Here is a 20,310-nt window from a genome sequence, read left to right as displayed (position 1 = left end):
TTTAAAAGAAATGTTAAAAAAAGTTTTTAGAAAAAAGTTTAAAAAAAAAAAAATTAAACCGCCGATTTTCCGATTTTCCCGATTTTTCCGGTTTTCACCGATTCCCACCGATTTGATGGCATACCAGATCCGACTATTGAACCAGACCGGTTACCTGATCGGTTTCCGGTTCGACCGGCCGGTCCGGTTTTTAAAACACTGCCTACATCGTACGGTGTACAGTCTAGTTAAAATTAAATAGTATAATGAGATGGTTGAAGATACATTATTTTTTTATGAGTAGAAAAATTATCCCGCTCTTTTATCGTTTAGAACTAGAAATGACAATTCAATAAATAAAAACTAGAAACTATAAATAACTAAAAACAAAGAAATAAAATTACTTTTACTCTAGAAACTTGCGGTCCCTCAATTGTAGAAGTTCATCAATCAAGACAGTTAAATTCATGTGAGATGAGCCACCTTCCTGAACTGCCATTTTGGCCTTATCCCCAAACTCTAGAGCACTCTGTCTGATTTTCTCAGCTTCATCACCACCATCCATTAACCTCCTCACAGCCTTCTCAATACTCTCTCTACTCACAATCTTTTCTCTTTCCCCAAACCCCATCATCCTCCACTCAGCTGCACCCACCTCCACCCCAATCCCCTGCACCTGCGTTATCAACTTCTCATTGTAGAATTGCTCACCATGAACCGGCCATGTTATCATCGGAACCCCCGCACTAACAGCCTCCACGGTTGAATTCCACCCACAATGCGTCAAAAACGCACCCACAGCATGGTGGTTCAGAATCATAACCTGCGGTGCCCACCCCTTAATAATCAAACCCTTCTTCTTCGCAATCATTCTCTCTTCAAATCCCTTCGGCAACCACTTTTCTTTCTCTTCTTCACTCTCATCTTCCTTCCCTTTCTTCTCTGGAACAACCCATACGAATTCGTGACCTGATGCTTCTACAGCACACGAAATTTCGTAAAGCTGTTTATCTTCAAAATGGCACACACTTCCGAAGCATATATACAACACCGAGTTAACTCGCTTTGAGTCGAGCCAACTCAAGCACTCATGCATGTTCACCACGCTCTGTTCTCCTCTCTCTGATTTCTCTTGAAGTGTTCTACGAATAAGAGAAGCTGGACCAAGATGCCAAGCTTTGTGACCTGTGGTTTCCTCGTAGTGTTTGATGTAGTCTTCACCGTCAAGTTCAGCGAAACTGTTCACAATGATTCCATTACTTTTGAACACCGTTTCCAAAAGCGCTTCCAACAGTTCACTCATTACCTTCGGCGGTGTTGCGTTCATGGAGATAGAATGAGGAAGGTCAGGAATTACATAACATGAAGATTCATAAAGAGAGTTTGCTTTAACAGATTCAATGGCACATATAGCAAAGAGTGAGAAACCGTTGAAAGCGAATCTAGGAATTTGAAGCTTGTTTGCAAGCTCATCAACCCACGGAAACAAGAAATCCGCGACGATGCAATCAGGTGGGTTCTGCTCGACAAACTGTTGGATAGGTGGTTGGAGAAGAGTGGTGACTTGGTAGATTTTAACGAGTTTATCAGTGTTAGTGGCGGAGGAGAGGCTTTCAACGCCGTCAGGGAGGCCAAGTTCCTGGGAAGGAAATGGAACGGTGTGAAGACGGAGGTGTTGGTTTAAAGGGATGGATTTACGAAGGATTTGAGCGTTGGAAGGTGTGGTTATGATGGTGACATGTTGACGGCGTGAAGCGAAGAGAGTTGCTATATCGCATAGAGGGATTATATGACCAGGTGCTAAGTAAGGTATGAAGTAGATTTTAAGGGGTTTCTCTTCTCCTTCCATATTCATCTTTGCTTTTCCCCTAGCTTCTTACGCTCTTTGTATTTTGTATCGCCGGTTCCTTTTTGAAGGAGTGTTATAACCGGGAACAGACAAGCAATGAATTCTCTTGTGTGGTTTACAATGACAATCACTTTAAATGTTTGTCGGTTTCTATATATATAGCCTCTCGACTTGATACTATGATTAAAATGCGTGCCTTATCGATAGTACTAGCTTACAAATGGTTTGGTTTAAGATGGCAAATTCTTATCTACCAAGGTAACTTTATTCAACTTACTTGTCAACTATTGAAATTTGAAAGGTCCATGTGTCCACTTTATCATATTGTTACTAATGCATATTATTATTTTGGCAAAATATCTATTTTGGTCTCTTAACTATACCCCTAAGTTCAGTTTGGTCCCTTAACTTTTTTTCGTGTCAAAATGGTCCTTTAACTTTTTAATAGATGCATATGAGTCCCTTCCATCTACTCCGTTAGTTAAAATCTGTTAAATGTCTACGTGGCATTGACAGGTGGATTTGACCTAGTATTGTGATGGATTATCGTCGGAAAAACCGACGCTAAAAACTATTTCTGGATTTTTTTTAATTATTGTTCATCTTCTTCCCAAAAAATTTTCCTTCAAAAAAACCCAAAAATTTGATGATAACAACAAACCATAAACCTTCATTATGCACCATTAACATGACCTTTGTCATCCTCCAACCCAAACCATAAACCTGCAAAATCTAACAGAGTAGCCACAAATTATCTTCAACTTTTGTCACTTTACCAAATCACAACAACAACAAACTCATGTAAATAAAACACATCAACATGACATAAACCTCACAAATTCAAAATCAACACCACCAAACTCACCTCTAAACACAATCTGATTCAAGAACCTGCACAAAAACAATAAATCCTCTTCGACCTCAATGCAAAATCTATGGATTAAAGCAAAATCAAAACAGAACAAAGAAGAGTGAGAAAAGAAAATATCATAAACGGACCGAAAGCATGGAAGCACCCTTCCGCCGTCTACGGCCAACCGTGTTCCATCCTCCCTCCGCACCAGATCTCCGTTGAAGCCCCCACCCCTCCGACAACCACTTTTTTCATGATGTTTTTGTTGCTTGTGATTTATTGTTGAGATTGCAGGACTTGATTGCATTGTGTTCATTTGATTTTATAGAATTTGTTGTTGTTAGTAAGAGATGAAAAAGAGAGGAAGAGAGAAGTTTTGTTCACGTTTTATGAGAGAAAGAGATATGCTGTTATGGGTGGAAGAGATATGATTTTATGGAATTTTTTTTGTTAGTAAGAAATTTATGCTGTTCACGATTTTTAGTAAGAAATTTTGAGTTTTTGTTGATATCCCCAAATTTTTAAGTTTTTTTTAAGAAAAATTTTGGGGAAGTAGATGAACAACAATAATTTTTAGCGTCGGTTTTTTCGATGCTAAGTCCCTCACAATACTTGGTCAAATCCACATGTCACTGCCACGTAGACATTTAACAGACTTTGACTAACGGAGTGGAAGGAAGGGACTCATATGCATCTATTAAAAAGTTAAAAGACCATTTTGGCACGAAAAAAATTAAGGGACCAAACTGAACCTAGGGGTATAGTTAAGGGACCAAAATAAGTATTTTGCCTATTATTTTATGGCCCCATTTAAAAGTTGGATAACTTTATCCAACTTAGTTTTGTCAAAATTTGAGAGGTCCATTTATCTACTTTTATTATATTATTAGTAATAGACACTAATGTTTTATAATTACAAATTTAACCCAAATACATTAAATGCAGGTTATTTTATCCAATTTAATTGAATGTTCACTCCTCCCAAATTCATTTGCTTGCCATCGAATCGGTTGATGTATACGTATGTAGGGGTGTTCGCAGTGCGGTTTGGTTCGGTTTTGAGCATAAAAGTCATCCTAACCGCGAGATAAAAATGCATGCGGTTCGGTTTGGTTCGGTTAATTTTAAAAAGTCATCCAAACCAAACCAAGCCAAACCAATGCGGTTAGGATTGGTTCGGTGGACTGCGGTTTACACCATAAAATAAAAATGTACTAAAATAAAAAAAGAAAATAATTCATTCTTCCATACTTATATTACATATATTACAGTATCATTAAAAAGAAGTTTTTCATACTAATTACACCAAAATAATTCATTATTCCATACATGTATTTTACACCAAAATTACTACCATATAACTGTATCATGTATTTTACAGTAGCATACTATGTATTTTACATATACTACATACTAAATTACTAATATAACTTTAGTTATTCATACTACATACAATATACAGTTTTTCATACTAATAAACTACATACTACATATACAAGTATCAGATAACTTCAGTTCTAAATATTAATACAACATTACAACTTCAGGACTAAATATTATCAGTACTACATATACATCAAATGCTTCTCTAGAATGAGTGAGAGAGAAATCAAAGAATGAAGTTGAAATGTTGAATAGGAAGGAAGAATGAAGGAATAGTGAGTCACGTGACGTGAGTGTACAATATTGCAATTGGATTGGAAATATAATAAATTAATTATAGAAATTCAAAATTTTAGTTAAATATGTGGTTCAGTTTGGTTTGGTTCGGTTTTGTGAAATGAAAACCGCAAACCGAACCGTGCGGTTTGGCCAAAAAAATCATCCAAAATCATCCAAACCAAACGCGGTTTTTGCGGTTTTCAGTTTGGATTGGTTCGGTTTGCGGTTTTCCTTTTGGATTGGTTCGGATACGATCACCCCTATATGTATGTATCTCTTGCTCCACTACAACTTATAAATAAAATGAAATGCCACCGTTTTATTATTTTACTAGAAATTTGCAAAAAAAAAATATTTTTTATATTTTTAAATGCATACAACATATATTAAAATAAACTATTAATATATTTATCATATTTGAAATTTATTATATTTAAAAATAAATATATATCATGAAATTATTTTATATTAAAATTACATTATCTTTAAATTTAATATTTTTTGTTAAAAAATTAATATAATTGAAAATAAATCGTCAATGGTAATTGGCGCTGGACTTGGTAGAGAGAACCACGGTTCGATCCCCGCAATTGCGATCGGGTGGAAACACCGAACTATACCGGTGGTGATAAGCCGAAAAAAATAGACAAAATACCCCTTTTGGTCTTGTAACTATACCCTAAAGTCCATTCTGGTCCCTTATAATTGTCAGGTGGTTTATTTTGTCTGAGAAATAAAATAGAAAAGGGAAGTGAAATAGAAACTTCATTTGTCATTGTTGGTTCTTGGAGGAAACCCTAGCATAGCTGCCATTGACGAATCTCCGAGTTGAAGTTGCTGCGAACGAAGACGAATACGACATTCAAGGTGAAAGCGAAGACGACATCAGAAGTAAGTTTCTGCATCTGTATTAGTAACGTAGTTAGGTCTGATACTTTATTTTGTTTTTTATTCCATGTTTCTAAAATCATTGTTCTTCATGTCTATCTAGGGCATAGTCTGAAATGGATGAATATCTAATCATTACAATCTGCCATAGTGGTGAATTTGCTAGTGAGGACTTGAGTGTGTATGAAGGACCTATAAACTGTTTTGGACCTGTAATTATTTGTCATGTTAAAATTGTTATTCTTGATTATGTTCAAGTGCATACCAATCATTTCCCATTTCATACAAAAATCAAAACTCAATACATACTATTAGCAAGGTGTAACCAATCATTTCCCATTGATAACTTTAAAATTCAATACAGACTTTTTTAATTTAAACATACTAATTCAAAACATTACAACATACTAATATAGACTTTTCCAAATGACCAACACTAAAATAACACAGAACAACCTTTTCCAATTTTTTTCCAGAATTCATCATCTTCATCAACCCCCTTGTCTTTTATTTCAATCTATCATTTGTTGCCTTTAAAGATACCAAATCGGATTTCTTGATATCGAACCACAAATCCTCTATTATTGGATCTGCTCTAGTATGATGTTGAAAATTAGAATCAGTATTCGTTCAGGATTGGAAAGAGTTAGGTAAAAAGGACCTTATCTAGTGTGATACTTGTGAATTGAGATATAGAAAGGTGACGGTGGACCCCTGGGTGTTTAATTATTTAATATTTTGAACATTCAAGTCCGCTCGGGTAGAAAGGGCCCTCTCCTCGTCAGTCTTATCCTTAATGGAAGCCATAGAGCGACGAAAGACAGATTCCCGAACGACAGCCGCTTGAAGAGCATCTCTGAGAGTCTTCATCAGGAGGGCATACTCAAAACCAAGGCTAACCCGACCGGAGTACTCATCATTAAAAGATTTCGACCAATGAAACCTAAACCTACCCCTCAACCTCATCCTTGGATCCCCGATCTCATTCAAACTCGGCCTGCCCTGCATGTCCAATGCTAGCACTCGTAGAAAAACTAAATATATGGCCGCCTTTTTTTTAGGGTGGAGAAGATAGTATCGCGATTTAAAGTGCTTTAGGGAGTCAGAAAACGCTTTGAAGAGCTTCTTAGTCTGCTTCAAAAAAACCCAACTGAACCGACCAGATAGTACCTTTGCTCTCTTTCTTACTTTGGCATCAAAGTGCCTTGTAGGTACAACACCCCTTTTTTCTCTCAATCACCGTCGAAGATTCAGACATTGCTGCTGACCCACTCATTCTGATCACCCCGTATCAGCAAGCAACCGACCTAATTGTTGTGTGGAACTTACATTGTATTTTGTGTCAGGGTTTGTGCAGTCTTTGTGAATTGTGACTTCTCTAATATCATCCTGGTAGAAAAGTAGGATTGTGTCTTTGAGTTGTAAGTTCTGTTGATCATTTAAGTTTCAGCACTGTTTATATTGTATACCTTTTCATTATATGTTGTTTAGAGATCAGTGTCTCGACATCTCTTAAGACATCTGAGATTTAAATATCAGAATTTCAACGATAATTTTTTTCACGGCGAACTCATCGATCATTATCCAAATTTAAATTAGGTATATATTTTATTATAGTATCAAATAGGTTTTAATGTATATAAAATCAAGGGTTAATAGTTATGAAATGGTTATAGGTTAACTATTTGTAATAGGCATATTTACTTTGATAGCTTTGCTTGTGTGATTTGCAGTTATTTTGGCTTATGAAAAGTGCATTAAAGGTTTGCTTCTTAATTAGATGCCATTGACAAAATAGACAATTAGCTTAACATCTGTCTTCTATATAATAAGAAAATTAATGATTCTGAAAATCTCGCTGTCCTTATCTATAATTTTGCCACCTTTTTAAATTGGGGTAATTTTGATGCAAAATTTATTTTTTTAAACTATTACTATTACTACCATTATTATCATATCTCTTTTTAATAAAGTGCCAATAATTAAAATTTAATATGTATTGAAAAATATTAAATTATAACATAATACAAAATTTAATAATTAATTTTTTCAATTCATTGTTACAATGAGAATTGCGTCGTCATATTCATCAAAAAAAAAAAATTAAAATTTCTTTATATTTATGTAACTTTTTTATTTAATTTTAATTTAAAGCATTAATATTTGTTTAATTGTTTTATTTGTGAAATAAACTCTTCTTATTTGTTTATTTGTGAAATGTCAATTCGAAAATTTTTATAAAAAAATTTCAAACTAAAAGAAATATTTTAATTGAATGATTAAAGATAAATTTAGATAAATTTTTCAAAACAAAAAAAAATTATTATAAATAAAGTTGACAAACAAATAAGTTATGTAAATAATATGATTATACACAAAACAATTATTATTTATTAGTAGAAAAGTTGAAGATATAAACGAAATCGAGATGATGATGAAAATTAAAATAGTAATTCTTTAATAATTTAATTTTAAGAGTGAATGTTCATTTTAGTCCTTCACAAAAACCGCAGAAGTGATATTAATCCCTGAAAAAAATTTCTTATTAAATCCCTTACAAGATTTGACCGAACCATTTTATTCCATCTACTAATATTTTTTTTAAATCGGGTTTTTTCTTACTTTTGAACCGTGATTTGAGTGCCAGTGAAAACTCATTTTAGTCCCTCACAAAAAAGGGAGAATCCAAATTAGTCTTTGAAAAAAAAAGGTCTCTATTTAATCTCTTACAGAATTTAATCAAGTCATGTTAATTCCTCTTTTAGTATATTTTTCAAATCAATTTTTTTTTTAATTTTTAAATTGTGACTGGACTCCTATTTTACGACTGTTGATTTGAAATTATTTGTGAAGGGGTTGTAGATAAATCATCGCGATACCACAATATTCTTTTCTTTGTTGAGTTTATTATCAGGCTTATGGGTGGGTGACTATGGTTTTTCTTGTTATGTATTCTTGTGTATTAGGTGTTGTTATTGTTTCAGTTGTTAATGATCTTTTAAGAAAATTTAGTTCTGCTACTGGGGTGATTTATGATAATTTCTTACTTATGTAAATAATACTGGTGGCGAAAATAATACACATGGTGTAAGAAAATTGGTTTATACCATATCTCTTAGATTTTGATGATAACAAATTAGTTAATGAACAATTAAGTATACTTACATATGTTCAAGTGTGCATGATCATTAGTTAAAGAATTTATCGGGCTCTGACTCTGATAGTAACATATGAAGAGAAACTTTAGACTTAGATTATGAGATATTAGAATCTGATTACTCAAATTCTAAATGATACGATTTCGATGTTTCACAACTAGGTGATTTGATCGTCCATTTAACACATCAAAGAATACCAACATTGCTCTAAAAGTAACTAATGATTTCTACACCTAAAAATCTATTCAAACTCTTCTACGGAAAATACTCTAAAATAACTAGAAATTTCGAAAACTTACTCATTAAATTGAGTTTTGAAGTTGTTGGAATATGTTGATGTTGACATTAACGGCGAACTCGAGAGAAAAAAACAACTTTGGTGAAAGTTTAATTTTTGAGGTTGAGAGGGTTTGAGAGTTTCGAAATGAGAAATGTGAAGAATGGAGAGGAGAATAGTCTAACACGAATATAACATAAAATGTTTCCGTATATGCATCTACGAAAGCTTCAATATGTGCATCTACGAAACAAAACAAATTTTTTAATAAAAAGTGCTTCATGAGGTATATCTAAGGAAGCAGAGAGCATTTTAGATAAGTCGCATGAGATGGAGTAATATAATAGGAATTTTGAAATACTACACATAATATTATCCTTCCATTAATTATATCAAAATTAAAGTTAATAAAATCTTATTTAAGATCAATTATGTTTTAAAAAAATATAATTATTTATAATCAATTAAAAATAAATATTAAATAATTTTGCATCCTAAAAAAATGCAATTTTAGTTATGATAATTTAATACATAATTATTGATATAAATTTTTTTATAAAAAGTATACAATTTTTTATTAATATAAATATTTTCATAAATGCAGAGAAGTTTGATACAAATATGTTTATAAACAAAAAAAAAAAAAAAATTCTAGAAAAAAATATTTTTATAAAGAAGAAAAGTTATGGTTTTCTCTCATCTCTCATGATCCTCACTTTGTGGTTCAACTTAACTCTGCAAAACCCAATCGTAGAATTCTAATCATATCAACTTTAACTCATGAAACTCGATCCATCGATTTTGAAGCACCGCTTAACCTCGATTCTATCTTTCCAGAGGATCTTAGAAATTTTAAAATTAACGGCTCATGTAGAGGCTTCATACTTTTATGCGGTTGCTTTGACATCTACCTATGGAATTCATCCACGGGAGTTTGCAAAGAAATACCTTCTCCTTTGAGTTCCGGTTCTTATGATCATTATTGCTATGGTTTTGGATATGATGAATCAACCGAAGATTACTTGGTTGTTTCAATGGTTTTTCATAATTACAATGTACCAAAATTATACTTGGAATACTTCTCATTGAAAGCTAATACATGGAAAGAGATTGAGGGTCCTCATTTCCCTTATACCTCCGAGCATGAGCCCACAGGTGGGTCTCTCTATAAGGGAGCTATTCATTGGTTGGTGGATCATTATGACATATATACTACAGATGTCGTTGCCTTTAATTTAATGGAAAGGAAACTTTCATATATGCATTTGCCACATGATTCTGACGGTAATCCTCTGCGTCGTAGTCGTTGTGGTGGTTTGTGGGTATATGAGGATTTTCTCAGCGTATATATGAAGCCTTATAGAAAAGATACGGTTCAAATATGGGTGATGAAAGAATACAAAGTGAATTCCTCTTGGACTTTGACTTTTGTTCTTCCTACTGATGTCATCGACTACTTTTGTCGTCCATTGTGCTGTACAAAAAGTTATTGTGACAAATGATAGATCTGTATTGGTGAAGTATGATAAAAATGGACAATTTCTAGAGCAACATTCTTATCCTAAATTGCAAGTGACAACGAGCATTGCATTGTTTGATCATTTTGTACTGTTATAAAATGATGCAATACTGATATAAATACTGCATATATCATAATTCAATTCTCCACCTCTTTCATTGCAATTCAAATCAATTACTCTCTCATTTTCAAACAAGTGTCTTAGCATACAAACTTTCATTGAAACTTTGTTGGTTTATTCTGTTTTCTAAATGTTGAGACATTTTAGGAAAATCTAGATTGAAGACCTATTTTTATGGAGAAGATTATGTACTTTTATCAGCCTTCTTGCTGCATTTTTGAAGTCTAAATCCAGTTCAGATATGTGCTTTAAATAGATTGTCACTAACCTAGTTTTAGAGTGGAACTTACGTGTGTTTTAATAGGGTTTGTGCTTGTCAATTATGAGCCTCTCTAATATCATCTTGATAAAAGAGTAGGACTGCCTCTTTTGAGTTGTAAAGTCTGTTAGTCATTCATAAGCTTTTAAGCATTGAGTGGTTATGTGTCCTTGAAGTGTGTCTTCTAAAATATTTGAACTAATAATCACAATTGTGATTGAGGGGGAATGAGAGCGGTCTCATACCTCAGTGAGTCTTAGGTAGAATCATAGCATGGGTAGTGATTAAGTGAGAAGGAAATAAACTGAAGGTTGTTTACATAGGACTTTGAATTGATACTATCATAGTGGACTTATCCCTGGCTTGGTAACCTCTAGGCGTAGGTGTTGTATACATAGAACTGAGTGGACAAATCTGTGTGTTCATTTATTTTTCAGCACCTTTAAACTGCATTTATCTTGTCATTGAGTGTTGTTCAAATATAAGTGTCTCGACATCTCTTAGGACATCTAATATCTACATACCAAAATTTTAATTGGTATCAGAGCAGCATACTGCTCTGTATTTGGGTGAGATTCAGGGAAGATACTTTCTGGTACAATGAACAGGAAAGGAGAATTTGTGAATAGACTACCCATTCTTGATGGAACCAACTATGACTATTGGAAAACTCATATGGTGGCCTTTATTAAATCCATGGACAACAAGGCATGGAAATCTGTGGTCAAAGAATAAAGTCCTCTATTGGCTAAAGATAAGGATGAGAAGATTACTGAATTACTGAAGGAGGAGGAAGACTGGGATGATGAAGATGATAAATATGCTCTAGGAAAATATAAAGCATTGAATGCCCTGTTCAATGAAGTGGACAATAACATCTTCAGACTAATAGGTAGTTGTACTGTTGCTAAAGAAGCTTGGGAAATTTTGAAGACTGCTCATGAAGGAACCTCTAAGGTAAAGATGTCAAAACTTTAACTTCTTACTACTAAGTTTGAGAACTTAAGAATGAAGAAAGATGAGAATATTCATGACTTTCACATGAATATTATTGAGATAGCCAATGCCTCCAGTGCATTGGGAGAGAAGATGTTAGAAGTCAAGTTGGTTAGAAAAATTCTCATATCTCTTCCAAAGAGGTTTGACATGAAGGTTACTTCCATTGAAGAAGCCCAAGATATAAACAACATGAAGGTTGATGAACTCATGGGATCTCTTCAGACCTTTGAACTAGGGTTTGGTGAAAAGTATGAAAAGAAGAACAATATAACCTTTGTGTCTAATGATGAAAGTTCAGAAGATATAGGTGACATGGCTAGAGATGAAGGGTTATCTGAAGACCTTGTGCTACTTGGAAGACTATTTAATAAGGTGTTTAAAAAGATGGGCTGGAAGTCAAGATCAAATGTCAAGAACAAGTCACTCGATATCAGCAATAATCAGGATGTTGGGAGAAGGTCCAGAACTGAAAAATAGTCCTACAAAGGAAAATGAGTTCAGTGTCAATACTGTGAAGGGTATGGACACATAAAAGCTGAGTGTCCTACTTATCTCAAGAGGAAGTAGAAAGGTTTAGCTTTGTCTTGGTCAGAAGATGATTCTGAGAGTGACACTAAAACTTCTTAATAGGTTACTTCCTTGACTGGAGTTTGTGATAAAGAATCAGATTATGAAGAGCTTACTTTTGAATAGCTCGTCATATCTGTCATACCCCAATTTTCGACCCTAAGATCATACATCCTTTGCATTTTAATCACTAATCAAGAGCACCATTGTGAAGCTCTATCTTTGGTACTGTGATTATCTCTGAGGGGAATTATCGAGCATTTCTAGCTTTTTATTTGTTTAATACTAACCAAAATTCAAAAAATATGCATTTTTGTCTCTTTTGTTTATATTTTACAGGTAAAAGATCGGACAAAAATCAAAACAGTGCAAGAAGAAAATTTTTGAAAATTTGAAGGTGGAAATCAATTTACCCATATGGGAAATCAATTTCCTGTGCGCAAAATTCAAAAAAATAAGGAGGGAAGCATGACATCATTTTGGCACCTATTTTCTTTGATCATTTTTGCCATTTTACCAATTTTCCACCTCACCAAAATTAATTCCTTTCATTAAACCCATTTTAGTCTCATTTTACCATTTAAACACCAATTAAACACAAATTAATTACCAAATTCAAAATGACCAAATTGCCACTACTCTTGCTCCCATCCTATAAATAGAGGTCTCTACTCTCTCATTTCTCAAGCTTGGAAAGCCAACAAACGCCTTGCAATTTCTCTCCTCATCCCTACCAAATTCACCAAAGCTCTTTTTCTTTCATAAAGTTTGTGAGTCACATCTTGAACCTCACAAAATTTGAGCTAAACCACCATCCATTTCACTTTTTTTCTTCAAATTGTTGAGAGATCAAGATTTGTATTGGTGATTTTTGAAGTGGATCTAAGTTTTGTTCAAGATTTGGTAATTTTCTTCATCCTTTTTCATCTATCGTAATGTGATTCTTTTGTGTTTGTGTGTGATGCATCTTTGATGCTATATTGGTCCAATTTGATGGTGAATTGATGGAAAATTCGTGCTCTAATTGATATGTGATCATAAGGTGTTTGAATGTTTGCCTAAATCAAGTTTTATGGTTCATAATGCTGTTTTTTAAAAACTGTGCGCAGGAAATCGATTTCCTACAGAGGGAAATCGATTTCCACTTTGTTTTTTGCGCCAGATTTGAAGTCTGCAGGCAGGAAATCGATTTCCTACAGAGGTAAATCGATTTCCAGTGAGGCAGAATGCTTGTTTTTGTTATTTTTGACTTGTTTTTGGTTCTAACTCTTCTTCTACTCCAATCTTTTGATATTTTCTTTGAATCACAAATTAGAGGCCTAATTTCTCTCTAATTTCAATGGACTTAGGGCGTCGATAGGATGAGAATCCAAATCCGCAAAATTAAGTGATTGAAATTATGGATGAAAGGAGCTTTTAATGTGATTCCATCTTTTATTTCTTTTTCTTTTGATCGATGAAAGTCTTAATACCTTGAGAATTCTTATGGATTCTTAGTAAAGACTAGATCGCTCCTCATTTTTCTTTTCGTGCGGTATTGCTTTCGGAGAGTGATCTACATATCGCTTCTCTCGCATGCATTAGCACATAAAGTTTTGACCGGCCTCGTTGTAGGGTGATTTCTACATAAATCACTTGGCGATCTGCTTAACATAGCGCAATATTTCGTGTCCCGAATCATAAAAAGATCAAATATGGAAGAGAATTGTATGCGGTTGATTTTAGACTTATGGAGATTTATCGTGTAGTCGCTATGATTTTATCAAGCTTCTGATAAATGTCCATTGAATTTAAATCCGAGAACATCCTTCACTCACCATCGATCTTTCTTACTAACTTTGATAACATACTTGACAAGTTTCAAGATGGTTATCTTTAACATCTAACAATTGATTTTAATTTCCACAATTTATTATATTGCTCTTTATATTTTGCTTTATGCTTTATCATTTCATCATATTTACATTCCGCTATTTTCTCTTTGTCCATTTGGACACTATGTTTATGTTTCCACTATTTTCTTTTTGTCCACTTGGACCATACTTTACTTGTATGCTAAAACACTAATAATCAACAAAAATCTAAAAAACACATAAGGCTCTCTTTCGGACTATTGGTTACTATCCGGAGCATTTTGGAGATTTGGACTTATGGACTTAATACCTCTGGACCCTTATTCTGTTATTACTCTGTGATTGTTCTGTCTGTCTGGCATTGGATTGTTGTCTATTTGTGTATGCAGGTATTTCCTTGAAAGTCCTTGATGATTAATTCCAAGGCATTGAGATAAGGATTTTACCCGAAAACAGCCGTTACTCTGTCCGATTTTCGTCAGAATGTTAATGTGCTTAATGCAAAGTGGTGATAAGATAATGAGTTCATCTGGATCCCCAAGTGATAATGTGTTGGTATTAGTAGTTCAAAGGATGGGAAATCTACCTTGACCCATAATGTCAAGTGTTGGCTTCTTCTTCGGTTAGACCATTCTTTTCCTTAGCTTTTATTTTACGCAATAGGATAGCCTCTTCATCTCCTCCCCTTATTTAATTTTCAAAATGTTCTCCCTTTTTTAAAAACCTTCTTATGTTTGCAATCTTTTCAAAACCTTTCTTTTAAAAATATCTTTTGCCCTTAGTGGTTTTTCTTCAAAAGTTTAGACACGACTAATTGTTGAAACGAATGGCGATACCCCACGATTTTGAAATTGATTGATATAATGAGATCTTTTCCGCGTGAGAGAGCTAGTGGCATACTCGTTGATTTTATCCGAGTTAGAGCCCTTCTTTCATTTGCGATGCAAAGAACTCGTTTGTTCTCATGCTCAAGATCAATGGCTGAGTATTTCTCTCCGACGACGATAAAGTGTTTATTCGTTTTTAAATTTTTTTCCCTTTTAAGTGGAACTACATTAGCTCTGACTTCTCCATTGCACCAAGGAGGTATGTAGGCACAAGGCTTAATGTATTGCCGAGCTTATTTTAAAAATAAAACAAACCCTTTTTTAGCACACACGACACAGATTTTCAAAAAGGTTCCTGTGGAATACCACAGATATGAGGGGTGCTTAAAACCTTCCCCTTGTATAATCAACACCCGAACCTGAGTTCTCTTTTTGTTTTAAAAAACAAACTTTGGGTTTTACGTTCTTTTCCCTTTTCCTTTGGAAACAATAAAGCGCGGTGGCGATTTCAAATGAAATATTGAGTCAATCCTATGGCTTAGATCTCAGATTTTCCCTGCTACAATATCATACAAGGAGTTGTGCCTCAGAAGTGAAAAAGTATGTCAACAAGTATAAGATCAAAAGAAAGTTGTTGCACAACTTAAGGATGAAAAAGTGAAGCACCTATCCACCATCTATGAACTGAAGAGTGAAGTTGTATTGCTCAATTCAAAATTGGACAATATGACTAAGTCTGTTAGAATGCTTAACAATAGTTCTAATGTGCTGGATGAGATTCTTCAAACTGGGAAGAATGTTGGAAATGTTAAAGGTGTTGGGTATAATAATCGAGGTGAAATCAAACGTGAAGTGGCTGAAGTGAAGTTTGTTCAAGCTAAAGGAAAACAAAAGATGTTAGATCAAATGTTCCAACATCCTCAAAGACATCAAAAGAATTTCTTAGGAAGTAAGAATCAAAGATGGAGATGTCATTACTGTGGAAGGTTTGGTCATATAAAACCCATATGTTACAAGTTATGTCGTTATCCCAGACCTGTATCACAACCTAGAAAAGAACAGATTGTTGTTAAAACAAAGAAGTGGACTCCCAAAAAGGTTGTGTCTGCACTCATAGCTCACACGTCTCTCAGAGATTCTGCTAGAGAGGATTGGTACTTTAATAATGGTTGTTCTAGAAACATGACTGGTGTCCAAAATTTCTTGGTAAATTTTATCAGTATTCCTAGGAAACTGAATTCTTACCAAACACATAAGTTCGAATAATATTCCAAGGAATACTAATCCTAGGAATACCACTCCAAGGAATAATATTTCTAATCTTGAAACAAACACACCCTAAGTAATTTATCCAGAAAAAACTCGACCGAGCTGAAATAGTTAATAAACCAAATCGGTTATAATGATCAAAGTCTGACACATGTCAATATTAATAGGAATATGATTGAGAAGACATTTATTAATGGTAAAGAATATCAAGATTCAGAATTTGAAATAATCAAGTCTAATTTACCATCACCATTAAAATGTCATAACAATCAAGATCAACTAGAAAATAGAAGAAAATATTCACAATTCCCTAAATTAACCCATTGTTTATTATTCTTCATTAGTAAAATCATTATTGATGTACTTTTACAAATATTTTTTTTATGGTGAATTTTTATCTGCCGAACTTAAAAAGTTGGGTAATGTTGTTGTACATATCCCTTAATTCTTTGGACCTGGTGTCTAAGTCGGATGTGCCGAGCAACGCTAAGAAGTAGTAGCAACCGACCTGTCACTAAAGCGTCTAGACGTCGAAAACCTGGATGACAACCTGGAGCTATCGTGGCTGACTCGGAAATAGAGGAATCAATGGTCAGAAGACGTTACAAGTCATTGATGGAGTCGATTACGTATGATTAAGGACATTACAAGTATTTATGCACGATTACAATTACGAAACTGATTAATGGTTATTAGACCATGTACTTCACTATAAAAAGGGCTCCCGACTGAGGGATAAGCAAGACACATTCTATCTTTAGCTTGCACCACTTGCACTGCTCAAATCCCTAAAGCAAATACTTATAAACTCCTGTGTGACTTTGCCTGAATCTTCTTCCGGGGAGTAATCTAAAGTGTTATGCAGAAACATTTGGCGCCCACCGTGGGGTAAGATTACCCTTAGTGTAAAATGCTCTGAAAACAACAACTAATTATACTATTTAATAAATAATTAAATATATCATATCATACTAAATTATAATCATATAACTTTATCCCACCAAAATTTCCCGCCCAATATTTTTAATAATAAATAAATTAATAAATTAATTAACTTCTTTCCACCAAAATTTCCGCCCAATCTTTTTAATAATAAATAAATAAATTAATTAATTATTTAAATCCAATATGTAATTTTAATATTTTTATTCTCATATGTCAAAAAATAAATAACTTTAAATTTATAATTTCTCTCACTCAAATTTTGATTCTTAGTTATGAATTGTTTTTCTTTTATTTCAATTTTATAACTATACTTATTTTTTATTTCAATTATTAATTTGAATAAATAATTTATTTTATTTATTTATTAATTTTATAATTTTTATTTTAAGTAAAGCTATAATATATAAAAAATGACTCACTTATATTTTAAAAATTAGAGACACAATTAAAATAAAATTATCTATATCAATATATTTTAAATTATTATAATCTATAATATAAGAAAAGTATATCTTTTTCAACAACTCCTCTGGATGCGACACGTGGCTTCATGGTAGCAAGGAATTCTCTTTTTCAACTTTCAACCTGGTGCATCCACGTCACCACTCTTTTGGCTTCTCAAATATTCATCCGTTTCTAACTTTCAACCTGGTGCATCCACGTCACCACTCTTTTGGCTTCTCAAATATTCATCTGTTTCTAACATGCAACAGCAGTTAATAATCCATCCCTCCAACTTCCACATGCAGCAGTTATGCAAATGAAAAGTTTCAACTGCTTCACTCTCAATAATGCTACTCAATTTGATATCTATCATATAAGAAAAATCTCCCTTTTCTTGATCATTGGGACTGTCCACATCAGCTGATGTCTCCACAATATTCCACATCAGCAGCCTCAACCTTCTATTCTTTGATCCATAACTTCCAACCCTTCTGCCTTCCAAGCCCTCCACCTTCCACATTCCAAAACGGTTTTATCATTACTATAATGAGATGGTTGAAGATACATTATTTTTTTATGAGTAGAAAAATTATCCCGCTCTTTTATCGTTTAGAACTAGAAATGACAATTCAATAAATAAAAACTAGAAACTATAAATAACTAAAAACAAAGAAATAAAATTACTTTTACTCTAGAAACTTGCGGTCCCTCAATTGTAGAAGTTCATCAATCAAGACAGTTAAATTCATGTGAGATGAGCCACCTTCCTGAACTGCCATTTTGGCCTTATCCCCAAACTCTAGAGCACTCTGTCTGATTTTCTCAGCTTCATCACCACCATCCATTAACCTCCTCACAGCCTTCTCAATACTCTCTCTACTCACAATCTTTTCTCTTTCCCCAAACCCCATCATCCTCCACTCAGCTGCACCCACCTCCACCCCAATCCCCTGCACCTGCGTTATCAACTTCTCATTGTAGAATTGCTCACCATGAACCGGCCATGTTATCATCGGAACCCCCGCACTAACAGCCTCCACGGTTGAATTCCACCCACAATGCGTCAAAAACGCACCCACAGCATGGTGGTTCAGAATCATAACCTGCGGTGCCCACCCCTTAATAATCAAACCCTTCTTCTTCGCAATCATTCTCTCTTCAAATCCCTTCGGCAACCACTTTTCTTTCTCTTCTTCACTCTCATCTTCCTTCCCTTTCTTCTCTGGAACAACCCATACGAATTCGTGACCTGATGCTTCTACAGCACACGAAATTTCGTAAAGCTGTTTATCTTCAAAATGGCACACACTTCCGAAGCATATATACAACACCGAGTTAACTCGCTTTGAGTCGAGCCAACTCAAGCACTCATGCATGTTCACCACGCTCTGTTCTCCTCTCTCTGATTTCTCTTGAAGTGTTCTACGAATAAGAGAAGCTGGACCAAGATGCCAAGCTTTGTGACCTGTGGTTTCCTCGTAGTGTTTGATGTAGTCTTCACCGTCAAGTTCAGCGAAACTGTTCACAATGATTCCATTACTTTTGAACACCGTTTCCAAAAGCGCTTCCAACAGTTCACTCATTACCTTCGGCGGTGTTGCGTTCATGGAGATAGAATGAGGAAGGTCAGGAATTACATAACATGAAGATTCATAAAGAGAGTTTGCTTTAACAGATTCAATGGCACATATAGCAAAGAGTGAGAAACCGTTGAAAGCGAATCTAGGAATTTGAAGCTTGTTTGCAAGCTCATCAACCCACGGAAACAAGAAATCCGCGACGATGCAATCAGGTGGGTTCTGCTCGACAAACTGTTGGATAGGTGGTTGGAGAAGAGTGGTGACTTGGTAGATTTTAACGAGTTTATCAGTGTTAGTGGCGGAGGAGAGGCTTTCAACGCCGTCAGGGAGGCCAAGTTCCTGGGAAGGAAATGGAACGGTGTGAAGACGGAGGTGTTGGTTTAAAGGGATGGATTTACGAAGGATTTGAGCGTTGGAAGGTGTGGTTATGATGGTGACATGTTGACGGCGTGAAGCGAAGAGAGTTGCTATATCGCATAGAGGGATTATATGACCAGGTGCTAAGTAAGGTATGAAGTAGATTTTAAGGGGTTTCTCTTCTCCTTCCATATTCATCTTTGCTTTTCCCCTAGCTTCTTACGCTCTTTGTATTTTGTATCGCCGGTTCCTTTTTGAAGGAGTGTTATAACCGGGAACAGACAAGCAATGAATTCTCTTGTGTGGTTTACAATGACAATCACTTTAAATGTTTGTCGGTTTCTATATATATAGCCTCTCGACTTGATACTATGATTAAAATGCGTGCCTTATCGATAGTACTAGCTTACAAATGGTTTGGTTTAAGATGGCAAATTCTTATCTACCAAGGTAACTTTATTCAACTTACTTGTCAACTATTGAAATTTGAAAGGTCCATGTGTCCACTTTATCATATTGTTACTAATGCATATTATTATTTTGGCAAAATATCTATTTTGGTCTCTTAACTATACCCCTAAGTTCAGTTTGGTCCCTTAACTTTTTTTCGTGTCAAAATGGTCCTTTAACTTTTTAATAGATGCATATGAGTCCCTTCCATCTACTCCGTTAGTTAAAATCTGTTAAATGTCTACGTGGCATTGACAGGTGGATTTGACCTAGTATTGTGATGGATTATCGTCGGAAAAACCGACGCTAAAAACTATTTCTGGATTTTTTTTAATTATTGTTCATCTTCTTCCCAAAAAATTTTCCTTCAAAAAAACCCAAAAATTTGATGATAACAACAAACCATAAACCTTCATTATGCACCATTAACATGACCTTTGTCATCCTCCAACCC

General features: G+C 34.4%; 2 protein-coding genes across 2 annotated transcripts; both read right to left on the bottom strand.

Annotated features, from left to right (window-relative positions):
• Positions 1–307: 307 nt before the first annotated feature.
• On the bottom strand, positions 308–1,980 carry LOC131632174 (scopoletin glucosyltransferase-like). The gene has a single exon (XM_058902959.1). The coding sequence runs from the start codon at positions 1,832–1,834 to the stop codon at positions 386–388; it is 1,449 nt and encodes a 482-aa protein (XP_058758942.1). The 5' UTR covers positions 1,835–1,980; the 3' UTR covers positions 308–385.
• A 15,490-nt stretch (positions 1,981–17,470) lies between these two features.
• On the bottom strand, positions 17,471–19,756 carry LOC131632150 (scopoletin glucosyltransferase-like). The gene is made up of 2 exons (XM_058902933.1): positions 18,154–19,756; positions 17,471–17,980 (listed from the first exon to the last, which is right to left on the bottom strand). The coding sequence occupies exon 1, from the start codon at positions 19,602–19,604 to the stop codon at positions 18,156–18,158; it is 1,449 nt and encodes a 482-aa protein (XP_058758916.1). The 5' UTR covers positions 19,605–19,756; the 3' UTR covers positions 17,471–17,980; positions 18,154–18,155.
• Positions 19,757–20,310: the final 554 nt, after the last annotated feature.

The sequence above is a fragment of the Vicia villosa genome, linkage group LG1, assembly GCF_029867415.1.
Source record: "Vicia villosa cultivar HV-30 ecotype Madison, WI linkage group LG1, Vvil1.0, whole genome shotgun sequence".
Classification (NCBI taxonomy): Eukaryota; Viridiplantae; Streptophyta; class Magnoliopsida; order Fabales; family Fabaceae; genus Vicia; species Vicia villosa.
Note: the sequence above shows the minus strand (reverse complement) of the source record. Positions and strands in the feature narration are given on the sequence as shown.